Source organism: Terrapene carolina, unplaced genomic scaffold (assembly GCF_002925995.2).
Source record: "Terrapene carolina triunguis isolate 2854851 unplaced genomic scaffold, T_m_triunguis-2.0 Scaffold247, whole genome shotgun sequence".
Taxonomy (NCBI): domain Eukaryota; kingdom Metazoa; phylum Chordata; order Testudines; family Emydidae; genus Terrapene; species Terrapene triunguis.
This window is the reverse complement of record NW_020664598.1, coordinates 1,227,672-1,242,575: the sequence shown is the minus strand read 5'-3', so window position 1 is coordinate 1,242,575 and position 14,904 is coordinate 1,227,672. Positions and strand designations below refer to the sequence as shown.

Here is a 14,904-nt window from a genome sequence, read left to right as displayed (position 1 = left end):
TGTGTACAAGCCTGAGCCTGTCCGGAGGTAGACGGGGGTAAGAAGAGGTCACAATTAAGGAGTTAGGTCCCAATTCTGCCCTTGGATCTGCACAGGCAAACCTCAGCTGACTTCAGTGGGGCTCCACACAGGCCTGAGGGTTCACCTGTTCAGAGCAACTTGCAGGATCAGGGTCTAATTTGGTAGATATTCCATAGCTAAGGTTCCTAACGTTCCATTAAAAACACAAGTTCCTTTGGCTCTGCTATTTCCCACGTTTAGTCTCTGGGCAGAAGTGAACCTTATGTACAATTAAATGATTGATTAAAAAGAAGGAAATTCCTACAACAATGAAAAGTCCAAGGTTAAGGCTGAGAATTTTAAACACAAAAAGGTCAGGACATTCTCAGTTAATATTTCAACACCACACTTATGTCTGCCACTTTCTATAGCTGCCCACCTCTCCTGGCATGGACCAGTGCCCCCTCCACATTACATTGCCATCCAGCCTCCAGGTATAGACTTGAGATCTCTTCATACCACCACCCACACTTCACATATTAGCTGAAGAATCCTATGTACTGCCATTCAGCCTGCATCTATAGGTCACAGCATCATTTCCTTGCCATCCACTGTGTACCCTCTAAATATCCCATCATCCCCCTCTTCTCTTTTGATAACTTTCACCGCTTTCTCAATTCTTACATATATTAAAGAAATCCCATCTGCTCTCCCTCTATGAAGTGGGTGATTGAGTTTTCTTATGTAATAAAAACAGTAGCTATGCATAAATGTAAGACAACTAAGGCTTGTGGTAATAGTGTGTAGGATATGGTCTAGCCCTGGCCTGTATGCAAAGACTTAGGTTAAGGTTAGCAGCCTGCTTTGGGAAGATGAGCCTCTGGTTCTTATTGGGAAAACAGGCTGCAATAATCCAGGGGAGAGAAGGGAGATGAGTCAAAATTGACACTGAAATCTTAATTGAATAATTTAGAATTTTTGTTAAAAATTTTCAGCCTTTACTTTGTGGTAAAGTTGACTTTGCTTCTTTTCTGTATTTGCTACCACCCTAATTTTATTATTTATACACTTTTCTTACCATAATAATGGGAGCTTCCTTTCCCTGCAATCAACAGCTGGAGGTAAGGTAGATTGGTCATGGAATGGCTGCAGGATCTGAGTTCAGGTTGGCAAATAATTGATGGCAAACAGTACACGGGACTAGGATTACCCTATCCAGAGGCAATTACTTATATCACCAAGGGTGACCCTCTTTTTTGCATCCTACCCCCCCCCCCCAACTCTTCCTTCACTATCTCTTCCCACAAGACCAGTGTGACTGAAATCCATACACTTACTACATAAGCACATCCCTCTGCTGTCAGCACAAGGAGAGGAAGGATGCCATGTTGCATTTATTCCCCTCCCCTTACCTGTATACACCAAAGGCATTCTCTGCATTCCTGATGTTTCTCCTCTGCTAGGTATCACACCAGTCCCTGGCCTTCAAGGTTTGCCAGCCACTGCTGATTTTTTAATGGATCTTTGCCAGCAGCCTTAGCTTTTTAAAGGATGATCATCCAATTTATTTCAAGAGCCAGAATGCTACAGCATATATGATGCAATATACCAGAACAGTAGGATAGCATTTGTGCTTTCAGATCGGAACAGTGAGCTGGGAAACAGCATTGTGATGTGATACAAATTACTGGCAGCTCTTTAGCTTCCCAGCTAAAGAGAAGCAGCTGGGGTGTCATTCAACACTGCTCCTTAATCAGTAAGAGAAGTCACTGCTAAGCTACATGAGGTGCAATGCATCGTTCCTGGTGGATTTAAACATGTTGCCTCCCACAGCATTCCCAACACTCACTTAGCAAGGGAACAGGAACTGAACAGTTTTCCTGGCCCCAGGGGCAGTGGGCAACAGCCTCAGGTCACCAATGTGGGATTTTCCCGTTGAAAAACATGCTTTGCAAATGCTTGTTAGGGACAGAATGAGCCTTGGGGCAGGTCAACACTAACTGGTGGCAGCATCGCCACTGAAAATGAGTTGGACAAGAACCAATGTAGTCTCATGCATGGTAGCACAGAGCGCTAGCCGACCCGCATTGTCCCCTGCTGCCCTGACGACTAGCACCTTGAAAGACCGTGTCAAGCTACGTTTGTTGGGAAGGAGACACTCAGTTTGAATTTCTGTAGCTGGAGGCAGCGGGCCAAGTCCTGCCTGTGGCTGCCCCAGTGCAATCTCCTGTGGGTCCCTGGGGTCACCGCCATGGAGCTGAGAGCAGCAAACAGCCTCCCGCAGGCGGCCGGCCTAGCGCGGGCTCTACGCGAGCCTAGCGGCACCCGGCCGGCACGGGGTAGCCACGCGGGGCTCTGCCCTGCCGCACGAAGCCCCGGCCGGTTCCAGCCCGAGCCACTGGGTCGAGCGAGGCCTGCAGCGCGCCCGGGCTTCGCGCACCTCGCGGCCTCAGGCCAAGGCTGCGGACGAGGCGCTGCGCGCGCGCGCCACGGGGCCGCGCAGATTGGCGAGCGGGCGGGGCGGGGCTGGCCCCCCAGCAGGACTCCGGCGCTCGGGAGAGAAGTCTTGCGTCTCCCTTTAAATGCTGCAGCTGCAGCTGCTGCTGCTGCTGCCGGGCCCAGCCCCTCCCCCCCATTGGGTTGCGCAACTCTGTCATGGGGGCGGGAGAGGCTGACTCTGGGCTCCGCCCTGGCCGGCGCCTTTAAGAAACCAGTGTCATGTGACGCTTCATTGCTCTCATCCCCCACCCAGCACACACCTGTTTGCGTGCGGGGAGGGGCGAGGGGAAGGGAAAAGGGAGGCTGTCGCGAGTCTTCGTCTCCAGCCCCGCGCATGCGCACTAAGGGGACCTGGAATCGTGTATTCAAAATGGCGGCGGCGATGGATGTGGACACCCCGAGCGGCGCCAACAGCAGCGCCAGCAAGAAACGCTTCGAAGTGAAGAAGGTGCGGTCTCTGGGGGGCGCCACCCTGACAGCTGCGGAGGGAGATGGGGGCGAACGGGCCGGTCACGCCGGGGCGAGGAGGGGGCGGGTTTTGTTCTCAGGGGCCGGGTCTCCGGTTCCGCACTCCTCAGGCGGGGGCGGGGCTCTGGGTTTCTGGCGGAGTTTGGGGCCAATGGCTGAGGCGGGGTCGCTGTACGTGGGGGATGGAGGAGCCAATCAGCCGCGCTGTTGTTGCCGGGTGACAGCGGCGTGCGGGGAGGGGCGGAGGGGCGGGGCTGTGTCAGGGAGGCGCCCGCTCTCTTACAGGGGCCTGGGCGGTGGCATGTGGGGGCGGGGCGACGCTTCGGCTCAGCCACCTCTGTCAGGGCGATGCTGCGGGGCCTGGCCGGGCGGACACGGCTGCGTGCCGGCTGCCTGGGGCCTCTGGTGTGGGCCTGCCCCAACACAGAGCCACCATGACGGGGCCTCGCTGCCGCTTAATTTGGTGATGTCAGGACGTGGGACCCCTCGCCTGGGTGGCTCTGCCGCCTGGCTGAAGGCTCCTTTTTCCTGACCCCGATCTAGTCTTCGGGGTGGCGTAGGGGGCCCCCGGACAGCGCTCCTGCTCCTCTGCCAGTGGCTTTGGCTCCTCTTCCCCACCCCCGGACTCTGCCTCGAAGCTGGCTGGGGCCCATCCAGGAGGAAGGACATTTTGTCTCATTTCCTCCTGTCATTCAAACCCCAAAACGAAGGGTCAGGGAGCCAGGGGTGCGCTGGCAGCCCAGGAGCTGGCCCTGAGAGATGAGGCTTCTCCTGTCAACCCAGTGAGAAGTTTGTCCATGGAGACCTCCACTAGGCAAAAGTGAAAAGGGTGCTCAGGACCTCTCATAACCTCCCTTTGACACTTGAGTGACAGCAGTAGTGGCTGACCCCATGCCAGTAGTGTGTGTGAATATGTGAGTTTGATTGCGGGTCAGACTGGCTCATGCTGAGTGAAGGTTGTCCTACATGCCCTCCTCTGGCAACACATGATGTCAGAGATCTCGTGACTCTAGTCAGAGCTCCTAGTCACAGGCCTGTTGGTTACTCCAGCTTTGCCCAGTGGGCATGGATACAACATCACTAGAAATGAAGACTCTCTAACTGTAGCGTAGTTGATTGGATCATCATCTTCCTTCCCCTGTAGCTATATTGGCTTTACTGACCTAACAGAAGTAAAATAAGCAATACAATCCTGATTTTTATCTCTAAATTTAATAGCTGTGACTTGGCTACATCAGCTCTCCTGAGTTAGAAAGTTTTTACAAGCTTACATTGTTACTTCTCAGTTTAATGGTAGCTGTGGTCAGAAATCTGGGCCTGCAGTTTATGCAGCATGAAAACACTGAGAGGGGAGGGAGAGTATGTTGTACAAAGACATATAATGAGCAAGTAAGGAGAAATTTAGGACGAGTATCAGGAAACACTTCCTAATGGTGACATCTGTTGGTAGGATGGACTCTGAGGAAGTGATGGAAATATCACTTGATTTGCTTATATACAGGAAAATATATACTGTGGAGAACAGTCACTTACTGGAAAGGGAGTTAGACAATAATCTCTAGACTGATTATATTGCAGTAATATAAGTTAGAGTTGCCACCCACAATGTCAGGCAAGCGAGTTCTGGTATCCTGTATAATTATGAAGTGTCTTCTAATTTAATCTCTTTGGGGGGCAGAGAAGGGGATGGGATGCACTTTCTGTTATAATTATGTATCATTTGGCTAAGAGTTCCAATCCTGTGATTTCCCCCCCCCCGCCCCAAATATTGTCACTTTAAATGCATAGCAGACCCTCTTCTTGTAGGCTTTTGTGATCATGGAAGCCAAAGTCCCTTTTTTTGGGGGGGGGGGGGGGGGCACATCTTTAAAAAGGTGGGTTTTAGGGGTTTCACACTGGCTCTCTTCTTTTCTCCCCCCCCCCCCCCACGTATTCAGACACCCATATTGGATCCTCGGATGTGCCCTGCAGTCCTTTGTGCTAGCTCCCATTGTGTTTGAAATAAGGGACTTCAATGTAGGGTGGCATATAAACTGTCTCAAGTAATTGGTTCTCATTGTTCCGCAGTGGTGACTTATTGGTAGGGCTACTGCTGATAGTGGTAGCTTCCATTTTGTCAAGGACATCTGGATTGGACTTCCAGTAAGGTGCACACTTTCCGTCCATTCCACCAGTCCTAAAGATATGGCTCGGGGAGCAAAAGACCCACCTGAATATGTGATTCAGGTCTCTTGAACAGAAATACGAACAGTTGCATTTGTTTTTGTAAAAATAAGGGACTTATATTTAAGAGTGACTGGCTTATGTAAGTAAATAAACCTCTTTCCTAACTAGGAGTCTGTTTTTATATTTATGTTTCTTGTGTAATAAATAATTCCTCTTGTTTCCTGGGTTGGCAGGAAGTGCTTGGGTCTTGGGGTGGATTCAGTAGTGTCTGATTACTCCCAAGCAACTCTACCTGTTCCAAAGAGTGGTGGTGGTGGGTTTTCAAGGAGATCTCCCCACCTGTGCTCTGAAGAGCTGGGATCTCAGGAATAGTGCAACAGGGAAGGAGGGCCAAGGCATCCTCTGACAGATACTGTAAATTCAACAGAAAATTTGTTCTTCTTTCTCTTTGTAGTGGAATGCAGTAGCTCTCTGGGCCTGGGACATTGTGGTTGATAACTGTGCCATTTGCAGGAACCATATCATGGATCTGTGTAAGTAAATGGAGTGGGGGGAAATTACAGGCACTATAGCTATTCAGACATGGCAGTTCCCTCACAGATGTGATGCACAGCCAAAATCGCCTCTTAAAGTGAGATTCTTTTCAAAGCCCGAAATTGCAAGCCTGTGTTTTGGTAATGTCTAAAGGCCAGGTTTCAATCTCTTACCTTCTTCACCACCACATTTCCCTTTTCCCCCACTTTAAAAGAGGGACGAATTGAGGAATTAAATTGGTATCACACTGCTACACAGGAGCCAATGTTGGCTGGGCAGGGATTTGGAAAGAACTGTGGCGAGGTGGAGTAATGATGAGGGGCCAAAGGAGAGGTGAGATTATTTGGGGTCAGGAATCATGCATAAACTGAGCTAGTTAGAAAACCCATATTGACTGTTTCATTAAACCAGTGAAGATTGTGACACGCAATAGTTCTACAATTACTGACACACCAATTACTGACACACCACATCAGACCACTAACTTCAGTTGATATCACTCCACAGAAGATAGCATTAGCTACCTCATGCTGGGTATTATAATCTGGAATTGTGTGGTGGCTATCCAGAGGCACGTGGATTGTTTTGTTATAGAATAGACAAACCAAACAACCATAAATACTTGAACAATACAAACGTTACCCTTAAATGTCTGCTCTGTTTTATCTGGGAACACTTACAATAAGCTTAATTTTACAAATAAATATCAAAACACTTACTCCATATGAAGGGTATTAAACTGGAGTTCAGTTTTGAAGATTTCAAACTTGAAGTGTACATGCACACACAGATCAGTCACTGATGTCAGTTCTGCAAAGAGTTACAAAATGAGTACAAAAACAGATTCTCAGAATCGAGAGTGGTACCAGAGGCACAAAATCTAACTGTCCCCCCTTGCCTTAGTGTAGATGAACAAATAAATATTTGGCATCCTCTAGGTGAATGTATGAGAACAGTTTTCCAAGGCTGGTCCTGCTTTGTTCATTATCTTTAATCTCGTAATATAAAAAGTAGCCCTCTCCCTGCCCCCAAGGAGAGAGAAATCACCCTGAGGTAGACACCTGCCATGTAAAATTTCAGCTTAAATGGGTAAGGTTTTGCAAAGTTTATAGGCAACTGAAAATATAAGAAATGTCAGGCAATATGAATGATATGCAGCATTACCAGCTTCCTCCTATAACGAATATGCAATGTAATATACTAGCAAAAAAGTCTAGTGCAGACTTGGGCTGCATACATTGAGCTATTAAAGAAGCCTCTCTCTGTGCAGCTCTGGTGACGCTGCACCTGCAATACTGTATTGGGTTTGGCCGTCTCATAACCACAAAAATATATACAAACAAGATTGAGTCCAGAGAAGAGAGACACAATGATTAAGGGGTTGAAGGGATTAATTTGAGAAGACTAAACTAATTGTGAATAGCTTGACTATGTGATAACTAAGCCTGGAACATAACTGTCTACAAATATTTGGAGGGTGTAAACATTAATGCAGGAAGGAAATATGGTAGAAGGGATTATAACTAGAAGTGATCATATGACATTGAGCAGAAGAATGAGGCTAAATATTGAGACGATCCAATAGAAATCTATAAAGTACTGGAATAGTCTTCCAAAGAGCGCAGTGGAATCCCCTCCTGTACCAAATTTTAAAAACTGGACTGGGGAAGCCCTAGAAAATGTTGTAGGAAACAGATCTGCACTAGCAGTAAGGTGATTAGTTGGTTTGATTGTTTCTTCCATGTCTGACTTCTGATACAGGACAGTAGCTGAAGTCATGAATAGTTCTAGAAGGCAACTTTGCAGGGAGAAAGAGAATACCATGTAGTGTGTATTTTCACAATACTGTTGCTCAAAAAGGAGCCACTCTTTTTAAAAAAAAAAAAAAAATGTCTCCTGGGTAGCCACACCTTAACAAGTATTAATTTGGAGGCCTATTAATATAGCTGCAAATAAAGGAGAACCATGCCTTATTTTCGGTCAGCAACTATTAGGGAGAAAATTGAAGCTTAGGTTACTTCTCTTTCCATATTAAAATGCCGAAGGCTGCCAGAATAGTGTGGGAAACAAAAGCGGGGCTCTTCATGGAGAAACGCTGAAATACATGTTTACTGTGGGATCCTGACCACTCTCCTAGTGCAAGACATTTGGGCTGCACTTCTTTCAAATACTACAAATAGCTCATGCTTGTCCACAAGACTCCAGGTCTCTGCCACACCCCTTTTGCCTTCACTTCAGATTCTCTGTCACTAGCAGAGAGAAGTAGTTAAGCACTCCCAGGTTATCTACTATAATCTCTGCTTTTATAGTTTAATTTTGGGCAGCAGCCAGCAGATATCTCCTCTGCTTTGGGGGGGGGCGGGGAGCGGGGGGCAGAATTTTCAGGATTCATTCCCTGAATGAAGCCACCCATGGAGCTCCTTCTCTCCCTTTGTTAACCACTTGTCTGTCATGGTGGAGCTGGATACGTGGAGAAGCAGAAGGTCAAGAGGTGATCCATCTGCAAGGACGCTGCCTTGGGAGCTAAAGAATGGGAGTACGTCTATGATTGCCTCCAGCCTGCCAAAACTTGCCCTATTAGGGAAGGAGTTCAGTTTGGATGGCTAGTTTGGGGGCCTTTGCATCCATCAACACCAGCTTGGGGCTCCCCCAGAGATGTCTCTTCAAGCGGTCTGCCCTCTTAAGTGTTTGGGACTCTGCAATATGAACCATACTTGCTGATCATCAGTTCTTCAGGAATAAGTCCAAAACTCCTTTCAACACCCTTCTCTTCCCCCCTTCCCCCCCATCCAGTCTCCCTCTAAAGGGAAAAGCTCCAGGATCCTACTTCAGGTTTTTAAAGTGAGTAATTTTATTTGCCAAGGAATCTGGTGTCCTGTTTGGCCCATCTTATTCCCAAGAGGAAGATCTGGACACTCAGGGAAGCTTTCCCCTACGCTTCCTCTCCAATTTGAATACTGAATGATGCGGACCACCAGAGCTCAAAACATGCACACCCCTACAGATTAGTCTGAGACAGAACACCAGCTGAGACAGAACTTTGTAGATGACCATGATCACCTCAAAATGGCAAAAGTGGTCTAGATCCTAATCACCTTCCACAAGTTCTAACTTCTCCTTAGGAGCAAAAGATCATAACCCCAAGCCAGAGAAGCAGGATAGATTCTTTCTTCCTCTTGCCATTTCAAATATTTCTAGGGGAAAGAGGCCATCAAGATCAAGCCAGCAAAACAAGACAAACCAGCTAAAACCAAGGATAAATATCTCCTATCCAACACTAAGGAAGAGTTTGCCACAAATGACGACAAATAAAATAAATCTTTATACTGTGTTCGTGTTGATGGAACCATGGACTCGGGGGGACAGGGCTGGGGAGGGACACACAGAGCTATGATCACTAATTTAGTGAGCAGGTGCCAACTTTGGTCTAAGTCCTGGACAAATGGATAACTATTCAAAGTAAATCCTTTGTGCCTCAGAATTATCAGGTGGAATATGTTGAGAGAGAAGCTTGATGGGTTATACCCAATACTATGGACATACCAAAGCATTTTCTCCTCGCTTTTCAAAGTCTGGGAAGGAGCAGAAGTTCTTTTAATCCTTACCCCTAGCAAAGGTAGCAGAGAAGGGATGACTCATGTTCTGGATCTAGGTATTACCTCTGGAATGTCTGAGGGAAGCTAGTACAGACCAAACAGTAAGTATGACTAGAGCCATCTTACCTCCATGCAGAAATAGGGTTAGGGCAAGATATCCTACTTCTCAGAGCGTAGGTCCCAGTTGATTTTGGAGAGATGTATGGGTGATTGCGCAATTCAGATGCTCTGTGGAGCATCAGGCTCTTCCATATACCTTCACTTCATTTTTCAGTCTCGAGAAATCGGCATACAATTATCCTGAAGGTAATTTCTCACCTCCTATAACTATGGGTGATTGAGCTTTTTCTCTCAAGATGAAAGGTGCTCAGAGATCTATTCAGTATCCATAGTAAGAAAAAGACCTTGTGGAATCTCAGCCATCTTAGACCTTGAGAGTCTAAACAGTTCCACTAAGAAGATAAAATTCAGGATGGATTCTGCCAGATTCCCCAACATAAGGAGGTCTGATGGAGACACTGCATCAACAGACTATCTGGAATGGTCCCCAACCCCCAAGAAGTAGACTAGCTGATATCCAAGCACCTACATTATCCCTAGGTTGACTTATTAGTATCAAGCAGGAATGCAAAGGCAAGACTCTTCTGCATGAGGAAAGCAGGCCAAAGATTACTAGGAATGGACACTGGCTCATAGGTGACTGAATAAAGTCTGTGGTTCCCCCTTCTGCTCCTAGGAAGAGTGACTTTGATTAAAATATTATTGTTTTTTAAATTTGCCACCCCAAATTGGCCAAAGGAAAGTTGTTGCAGCTGTCTCTGTTCCTGTCCTAGGATGTCCTCTTGCTTCCTAATCCGAACTATATAAGACTGAGTCTGGGCATTGAAATGACAAATTCCAAACCAGTGGGCCATTCTCCAAAGTAACAGAAGCTCTGTCAGCCTCCTGAATGCCTTCCACCTTCTTGAGCTACTAAAGAATTTGGACACAGTTCCATTGGTGTCAAGATTGAAAGGTCAGCAACAAGAAGCCAGGTGTTCGGTTCTTCTGAATTTCTTACGAGATGGCCTAGATTTTGAACCTAAGACTTTCCACAGTCACATCTTTTCATGAAAGATGTGGCCAAGCTCTGTGCTACATGAATAAGTTTGCACAAGTACTGATTGTTACAAACCAAATATCTTGAACAAGGGGGAGAGGGCAGTCCCAGATAGAGAATCTTGAATAGCAAATCTTCCTCTTAACTAAATCTTTCCTCACAATTTTGATACAATAACCCATAATAACAGGTTTCAGAGTAGCAGCCGTGTTAGTCTGTATCCGCAAAAAGAACAGGAGTACTTGTGGCACCTTAGAGACTAACAAATTTATTAGAGCATAAGTATATGCATCCGAAGAAGTGGGTTGTAGCCCATGAAAGCTTATGCTCTAATAAATTTGTTAGTCTCTAAGGTGCCACAAGTACTCCTGTTCTTTTAACCCATAATAATAATTAATAAACAAAAATAAAAACCCTTCAAAAGTCAAACAGACTTTGGTATGACCAAATTAGAAATATTTATCTTTACAATTTGGCAAGCAGACACATTTCACTGGCAGATGATATAGGTACTCCTACACAGTGTCAACCCCCCCCCCCCCCCCCCCCCCCCCCCCCAAAAAAAAAACCAACAACAAAACTAAGAAAGTGGACAGAAAAATCTGTCTTCATTAATAAAGATTGACTAGTCCCTCCCTCCCCAATTTGGAAAAAATCTTACTTAAACCCAGTGATTTCCAACACTTTGCTTGTAGTAAGTCCAACAGAACAAAGAGCTTGGGTATTTTTCCACATTTACTGTAGTAAAGAGGACTGTTTGATGTTACAAGTAGAAAGGGTCCCACTTCTGAATGTGTGTTTAATCTTTTTCTACAGGTATAGAATGTCAAGCTAACCAGGCATCGGCTACCTCTGAAGAGTGTACTGTTGCATGGGGTGTCTGCAATGTAAGGCAAACTGCTTTCACTAACCAGCTATTATGAAAAAATTAGGTCCCCTCTTTTCTATTACTCAAAATCAGAATAGAGAAAGTCTGCTAATTCATTAAGATGGTCTCATAGTCATTTACTAGGAAAGAATTTTCAAACCCTGGATGCTTACTGGGACATTGAGAGATGACTAGAAGAAGGGAAGAGGAAAATGAAAAAATGAGGGTTGGGAATGTGTACAACAAGACAGGTTGGGAAAAAAGAATACAGAAAAGGAAGGGGTGAAGGATAGAGATACCTCTGTACCTTGTTGCTTGGCAATATTGTAGGAATTTAATTTTGAGATGTGAGTATCTCTGAATATTCAAGGGACAGGCTCATAGCTAGGAGTTGTCCCACCATCAGAAAACGAAGTGTTACTTGGATGCCCACACATCGATTTCTCTTCATGTGCAAGCCTATGTGAAGGGTCAATTTTTGTTGATCCAGAGGGTTTGTTTCTGTATTAAAAAGAGACCCCCAAATTGTTTGATCCAGTTAATTTCAGATTTTCCCATTTTGCTGAGGCATCACTGTCCTTCAGACAGGGTACCAGCCACGTCTCTAGACTCAAGAATGCAAATCAGCATTTCCCCACCACCTCATGTCCTGGCAAGGGCATACTGTGTATGTATGCAAGGCATGCATTGCATGCCCGAGGACTGGTTTTGCCTGCGGAACAGTTCTGTCCAGCCCCCGAACGCGTATGAAGGATGCATTTTTTGTAGAACAAAATGGCATCCCGCACACAGCGTGACCACATGTCCATTGTACGTGTGAGGTCACAACACATGCAGGATGCTATTTTGCCTGGAGGTGTGGCACTGTTTGCCTGACTAAAAGTGTCATGGTATGCCACTGTGTCCAGGGTAACATTTAAAGAATTGCATGAAGAAACTACTCTTGCCAGACTTGGACCTGGCTACATTACAAAAACTACTATGTGGTGGAGCCATGTTACAACAAGATAGTGCCTCAACAAGGCTAAAAACAAAGTTGTATCTGTCTACGGAGGCGAGATCAAATGATGGCTTTTAAGCATGTTGAGGAACTTGAGTACTGGAATTGGGATTCCCAACATAAGCCTTTAATGGTACAGACAAATGGGACCCTAATTTTTAAGGAGCTGTATGGGGAAAGCAGGACAGTGTCTGCAGCAAATATGTAATAGAGCTTTCTCTCTGGCCTCCCAAAGTCACTTGTATTCAAACCTCATTTGGTTCAGAGTACTTGCAGAATGCTTCCTTCAGCCTGTACCTTCATCTCCATCATTCCTGCCCTTCAGGACGTCCTCTGGTTCTTCATATATTTGTCCACTATGAAATTCCTCTTCTTTGCTCCATAGACGTTCTCTGTCGGCCTCTGCTCTGCTAGTACTGACAGCTTCTGAACCCTCCTCTCCCTCCTTTGTCAGAAATCAATCATGTGCCGTGGCATCAGCTGTGAAACAGCCTCTCTGCTACTACTTCATTGATATTTCCCTTCCTTTTCTAAACTGATCAAAACCATCCTCTTCCTTGCCATTTATCAGTGAGCTCAGTCAGGTCCCCACATCTTTGTTTACAAACACACTGTATCCTTTTTTTATAGTGACCCTGTCATTGCTTTAATTTCTCTGTATTAAGAAATTCATGAACAGCACCTTATGAAACTATGTAACTTGGACCTTCTCTTTCAGCATGCTTTCCACTTCCACTGCATCTCTCGTTGGCTTAAGACTCGCCAGGTGTGTCCGCTGGACAACAGAGAATGGGAGTTCCAAAAGTAGGTATCCTGTGCCTTTCCCAACATGGAACATGCTATTGCCCATCCATTGGCTCTTGTGATGAGTGCTAGGCATTGTTAATCTCTGCTAGATCTTGCTGATAGAGCACCCGGGTATCTTTCTCATTTCTGGGTCTGGCAGCATACTCTGTTCCTACTGGGAGGAGTTTTCTGTGGCACTGTACAGCGATCTTTGCTAACAGAGTTGATGGGCTCTGAAGGGTGTCCAGATAGTCCTGGTGTAAGTGAGAGCAGTTATAAACTGGAGCTCTACATCGACATTTTCTCTAGAGAGCATAGAGAAGTGAAATTCACTGATAGCAGAGCCCCACATGAGTGACTTGGGTTCAGAAACTAACCTGGGTTAAATCCATTGCTCCAAAACCTGGGTATTGTGTTTGTCAAGATGCCAAAAATTGCATCAGGTCACTCTGACCTTGCATTGTTGAGTTTTGTTTTAAAACCCTATTAAGGTTACAGATGAATAAAACTAACTTAGCTGTCTTGGCTTGGTGGATGTTTGCTTGCAGTGCAGAACCACCAAGTAAATGAGCCAGACTGATGGCCTTGCCTAAAGACCCATCATTAGAAGAGCCAGAGAAGCTGCTGATTAGGATTGAGGGGCATTGACCTGTTTATATGGGGGTACAGATTGGGTTGGAGATGAAGTAAGCTGAAAATGGTATCAAGAAGCTTACCTAGCTCCCGCCCCACTCTGTGCCTGGTTTAACTGAATCCTTTATCCATTAACCACTCACTTTGCTAGTTACAGATTCACCCAGATTTTTTAAAAAGAGCATTCTCTTTAAACTGAGTCCTGACTTCTAAAGCAGGAGTGTTAAAATTTCTCAGTCCCATATTTGGGAATTAATTGGCACTCAGTTGTGTAAATGGCTGCTTCTGTGACAACTTCAGCACCAAAGTGCAGGATCTGAACATCTTAAGGCAGCCAAAATTGAAAACTGGACCCATGGGGCAGCTATTCTGTTTGGCTAATGACTAAGATGCCTAGGTACCAGTATGAGACATGAACTGGCTTACATTTTACACATGCCTAGTAATGTATAAGAGGTAATGACATGCTCCAGCCTCTCTACACCAAGGACAGAACTGAGAAGTGGAGTTTAGGCAGAGGATTAGGATGATAGGGTCACAAGTCCATGAAATGGTGAGCTGTTTAGTCTCCCCCAATTAATCACTAATGTCTGGGAGGTTTAAGGAAAAAGTTAAATAGGTACCTTTTGCATTTTGCTATTTCTACTGAGGTTGAAATATATATTTGTATGTTGCATGTTAATTGGATTAAATATTATCATGAGAGTAAAGCTGGTGCCAAAAAATCAACATTGGTATTCAATATAAAAATAACAAGCATGGTAACATAACAAATGTTTGTATTTTCAGGTATGGGCACTAAAGAAAGATGGTCACCAAGTTTACCATTCTGTCACCAACATAATTGGCTCCTCTTGTTAATGGGTCTGTTTTAGGAATTCTGTAAATCAGTTATACATATGTCTTGTTTTTTGCTTTAATCTTAATGCTGCCATATTGTATACTCTTAAATAAAATATTGTTGGAACATCCTATCTAACTTTGTCTTGTATTCATGAATGAAATGATTGTGAACGGGGTGTGATCCTTTTCAAAGGGAAGCCAACTGGCTTTTATTAGTCAGTTTAGTGTTAGTGACAGTTCTGGGGACTACCATCCTGTGTTCCACAAGACAGAACTTTCCATACAACCTGCCTTGTCAGTGTGCCTGATTTCTCACCAAGCAATTTAAACCACATCTTTGCACCTACTAAATTCTATGAGAGGTCAATTGGAGCAGTTCCTGGCCCTTAATTCTTAGGGGTGTTAGTTGTGC

At 45.3% G+C, this 14,904-nt stretch overlaps 1 protein-coding gene across 1 annotated transcript; it reads left to right on the top strand.

Annotated features, from left to right (window-relative positions):
- The first annotated feature begins 2,833 nt into the window (after nt 1–2,833).
- On the top strand, nt 2,834–14,623 carry RBX1 (ring-box 1). The gene is made up of 5 exons (XM_024200410.2): nt 2,834–2,947; nt 5,588–5,666; nt 11,179–11,249; nt 12,949–13,034; nt 14,439–14,623. The coding sequence occupies exons 1-5, from the start codon at nt 2,834–2,836 to the stop codon at nt 14,449–14,451; spliced, it is 363 nt and encodes a 120-aa protein (XP_024056178.1). The 3' UTR covers nt 14,452–14,623.
- The last annotated feature ends 281 nt before the right edge of the window (nt 14,624–14,904 follow it).

What these genes read in the sequence shown, in the direction of transcription:
- RBX1 (XM_024200410.2), top strand. Translation starts at nt 2,834, where the DNA reads ATGCGCACTAAGGGGACCTGGAATCGTGTATTCAAAATGGCGGCGGCG. An exon ending in AACGCTTCGAAGTGAAGAAG is followed by an intron (nt 2,948 to 5,587) that starts GTGCGGTCTCTG and finishes TTCTCTTTGTAG; the next exon opens with TGGAATGCAGTAGCTCTCTG. An exon ending in TTGCATGGGGTGTCTGCAAT is followed by an intron (nt 11,250 to 12,948) that starts GTAAGGCAAACT and finishes CTTCTCTTTCAG; the next exon opens with CATGCTTTCCACTTCCACTG.